The 4679-nt window shown below is 29.8% G+C and overlaps 1 protein-coding gene across 1 annotated transcript in view; it reads right to left on the bottom strand.

The window, feature by feature from the left end:
• Positions 1 to 3162: 3162 nt before the first annotated feature.
• LOC125860057 (aluminum-activated malate transporter 8-like) overlaps positions 3163 to 4679 on the bottom strand; it is a 4461-nt gene continuing 2944 nt past the window's right edge. Inside the window, exons 4-6 of the mRNA XM_049539958.1 lie at positions 4248 to 4255; positions 3843 to 3986; positions 3163 to 3669 (exon numbers count right to left, since the gene is read on the bottom strand). Coding sequence (XP_049395915.1) covers positions 3163 to 3669; positions 3843 to 3986; positions 4248 to 4255 — 659 coding nt within the window. The remainder of the gene's footprint in view (positions 3670 to 3842; positions 3987 to 4247; positions 4256 to 4679) is intronic.

Here is a 4679-nt window from a genome sequence, read left to right as displayed (position 1 = left end):
ATTTAATAACCAAGTAGTAGCTTTCTATAAATAGTACAAAAATCATATTTTATCAAATATTATTATAACAATTGAAGAAAGTAATCAATTATTTATATTAGTATAGTGGGACAAGCCAAAGGAGCCACATCAAAGTGGTTGCGATAGAGTAATAAGTAACTTTATCTTTAATTATAGGTCTTGAGTAGTGGAGTCGCTAGAATTTTCAGTAGAACGATAATAATATACCCAGTGTAATCCTACAAGTGAGGTTTGGAGAAGGTAGGATGTACGCAGACCTAATCCTTATATTTGTGAAATAGAAAGACGGTTTTAATTTCAACCAGAATTTTCACTAAAGGAGTCAAACCGATAAAGAAGTAAATACATAAAAAAGAATCAAAGGGAATTCAAAATATATATGATATTAACAATCTACATGAGTAACATTTTAGCGAAGGGAGTTAATTGACAGCCCTTGAACAATGATGACTCCACCATTGATTCGGATTTGATCTCTAGATATGCCCTCAAAATGAAACTTTCTGATGCAGATTCGAATTTATTGACCCTAAAACAGATGTCGAATACCAAGTGAAAAATGAAGAAAAAATCGAAGGACCAAAATTTGAATACAAACATAAAGAAGAAATAAAAATGGATAAAAGTCATGGACGTAAGTGTTGGTACTTTGGACAGTAACATATTATTTATTTTATCACATTTTAAAAAAAATTCTATCATTTGAAAAAATTACGAAAATTTCTATTTTTTTTTAAATTTTTGGATACATAAATTTACACGATGTATTGATTAAATATATCACTTTACGTGATGGATCGAGACATTGAGTGGTGTATCGAAATCAAGACGCCGTGTATCAGGAGTTGAGAGATGCATCAAAAACCGAGACACAATGTATCAAGACGTTTTGGGATGTATCTGGATTCCACCAAATTTAAGGAAATTTTGTAACAAAAAAAAATAGGGATAAAATGTAATTAACTGTTAACACTATGAGATATTTGTGTAAAATTTTATCATGGGCCCATTTTAGAGGGAAATTTGGCCCATTGGTTTAACATGGTTTGTTTTAGAAACAATGATGGAGACAGTTTAAGGGGCCATAGTTAATTTGTTGATATGGTTTTGTGCTTTTTTTTTGGTACTCAATCATGACAAAGAGACAATCTTTCATGTCTTTAGGGCATTTTCTAATCAATTGATATTTTTAAAATTTTCTTTTTACCATTTGAAGACTTTTCTTTATATTTTTCTTTTGTTTTTTATAATTATTATGCATTTTAAGTTTTATAATAACCATATATACATAATATTTATAGAATCAGATTATTTGGTGGTGAATTGTCGTTGTCCTCTTTGAGCTTGTTCGGCGACTTATTTTAAATACTTTTAAGCTAAAATAATTTTTAAGCACTTTTATAGTATTTAAGTAAAATAAAAATAATAGCATTTTAAAAAAATAAATAAATGCAAAGTCATAAGTTAGGAATTTGACTTTTATAAGTTACAAGTTATAAGCAAATCCAAACAGACTCTTAGACATGAGTTGTAACGTAGAAAAGAATGTGGTTGACCTATTGAAACTAGTAGAAAAGATTGTGACGACTGGTAACTTGTAAGTACCCTTTCATCCTTAACAGAAGGTTTCAGGTTCGAAGATTGAGAATGAAATCGTCTTTGGTATGAGACACTTTACCCCTCAAAGTGAGATTTCACGTCACAAATCCAGAATGATCGCGCCCCAAAACAAGTACCCGGGCACCAGGTTAAAAATAAAAACAAAAAAAAAAACTATTAAAATTGATTATATTATACTATGTGGAGGTGACAAATATAATTGTACATGTTCACATGACTGTTTTGGGCTGTTGGGCTTCAACAAGAAATTATTACAATTAATGTACACTCAAATTTGTTTGTTCTCATTACCATTTTTGTGATTTATTGTACCAAAAATCCAAAGCAAAGTTTATGTCCACCTAATTACTCCTTTTGTCCCAAATTATCTATCATGATTTTTAAAAATAATTATGTCACATTATCTGTTACTTAAAAATTCAACACAAAATTTAATTATTTTTTCTTATTTTATCGTTAATAATAAATGTTCCTGAAAACTACAAACACTTTATCAATAGAACAAATATTTAATATTGAGAAATTATATCTTACGACAAATATCTTATCGTAAAATAAATACAAATAAAGACACCCATTGAAGATTGAACACATCTTAAGTCTATATGTATCAAAATTTGTGGGCTTGTGGCTGTGAAGCCCAATACATCTTGAGTTGGGCCACTCACCCCACACATGGTGTCCAAATAGTGAGTTGGGCCTCAATATGATCCATTAAGATCTCGTTGTGGGTCGTGAGATTTTTTTTTCTTCGCGACACTCATAATGGGTCGATCGTTATAAGTTAGTTACACCATGTAAAAAATTCTAAACTATTTGTTCAACATGTTTATTATTAAGGAAAATCGATACTCCCTCCGTCAGGTGTTACCATTTGTGAAGTCAAACCGTTAATTTTTTTCCCAACAATTTTCCAAAGCTTTTCGCTATTTTGAATTAATTTTTGTGTTGATTAGTTTGTTATACTCCTTCTGTCTTAAATTATGTGGCATTTTCTTTTGTAAACTTTGACTGAAATTTTAAATATATTCTTCATCATATTGACATGAAAGAAATGTAATTTATAATATTTTTAATATAATTTTTGAGTACTTAAATTTAACAACCATGCAATCAAGAAGAAAAGGGCTAAACAAGAAAAACACATTTGTCAATATGGATAACTTTGTATATTGAATATCTATCACACTGAAATAATGAAAAGAAATCTATTTATTTTCTTTTAAAAAAAGGAAGAAAATTCTTGTCACTTTGTAGTTAATCTTTTATCCTCTCTAGCTAGTTTATCCTTATACTCTTATATTATTATTTTTAGATACATACACTTTTAAGTTCACGTAAATTTAATAATTTTTATCTAATCCTCTCTACGTACTAAGTTTTTTTCTTAAATATGTATAATCTTTGATTGGGACTAATTGAATTCATCAATTTAAAAATACAAAAACTTCATATTCTGAATCTGTCTTTGCTTCTGTTATCGACTTTGCTTCTATTTACCCTCTGCTTTTATCTCCTCTTCTAGTCTTCTATTAAATGTATCTCACAAACAACATGTTCTCCTTTTATTGCACCTATAGGATTTTCCTCCTCCTTCACCGCAACATTCACAATTTCACGGTGTAGGAGCTGTAATCGAGGCACTGGTAATTTCTCCAACGCCTTGATTGACGTAGAATTATCCTTCTTTTTATCCTCCTTTTGGAAACGTGTTTTGATCGAAAGCTCTCCTACCGCCTTGGAGATTTCGTCGACGCATCTAGTGACGTCGATGAGTATCGACGCCACCGACATAGCCGTGATGATGTCAATTGTGTCTTCTTCTGAGATGGTTCTTGTGGTAATTAAGAGCGCCGCTCTGAGCTCATCGATGGCGAATTTTGTGTTGTACGGGTCGGGTTCACCAGTGGAGGAAGGGGGTTGGGTTATAGTTTTGATGGACAAAGCAAGACACTTTAATGCATTGCTAGATTTCGTAATAATTCTCTTGCAAGCTTCTTTTGTTCTTTTATGAAACTCAGTTGGTGCCTGAAAAATCAAACACGTGTCAAAATTAGAAATTATGTATTTACTTTATTTTACTTCTTATGACATAGTTTGAATCGACAAAGTATTTATGTTTTTCCTTTTTTAAAATAAAATAATAATAATTATGGTCTGAAACATATCATAACATTTTAAAAAAATAAATAAATATATACCTTAGATTTGGATTTTAAGTGACCACTAAGAGCATGAAGATGGCAAGCACAATCTCTACCAAGGTTACCAATCTTTAAGTACTCTTTCCCTGGATTATTAAGCCTAAATGGTTCATTGGCTGGCTCCCACCATGCAAAGTTTGCCTGAAATAATTTTTTTAATAAAAGTTATATATACTGATAATATAAAACAAATAAATAAATGTATAGTGTCACATCACTTTAAAAAAATTCAAACAATTTGTGATATAATAAATGGTAAAATACACATCTCTAAGAAATTCTTAGTGGAAAGAATAAGATTATTCAACTCTCATAATAGTATATTTATAAGCAATTAGTATAAATTTTAGGAATCACATAGTTTTAATATGAAATTATAATCTATTCCTATTTAGTAATTACGTTAATCCCTGAAAAAGTAAAACAAACCGGATACATAATATGTAGCTCGGATACATTATAAAATAAATCGGATACATAAAAACTAGCTTGGATACATTAAAAACTAGCTTGAATACATTATAAAACAATTTAGAATTAGGAGAAATAAGAGATTTTAGAGGTTTTTACAAAATAAAAGGGACTATTATAAATAAGGGAAACATAAGACGTGTATTTCAGTAATTTTTCCAAGGATGTATTAGCTAACAGGCTAATAATTAGTGTGTTGGGCCTTATGAATGTACTAAGCCCAAATAATATCTTTCAATAGTCGACAGTAAATTTCAAATATTAGATAATAATATGCATGGAGAAACTCTGGATAAAGAAGTTTTTTTCTTAAATGAATCTTACGCCGCATAAAGCGGATGAATTGGAAAAATAATACTATAT

Source organism: Solanum stenotomum, chromosome 1, assembly GCF_019186545.1.
Source record: "Solanum stenotomum isolate F172 chromosome 1, ASM1918654v1, whole genome shotgun sequence".
Lineage (NCBI taxonomy): Eukaryota > Viridiplantae > Streptophyta > Magnoliopsida > Solanales > Solanaceae > Solanum > Solanum stenotomum.
This window is presented reverse-complemented; position numbering and strand designations above follow the sequence as displayed.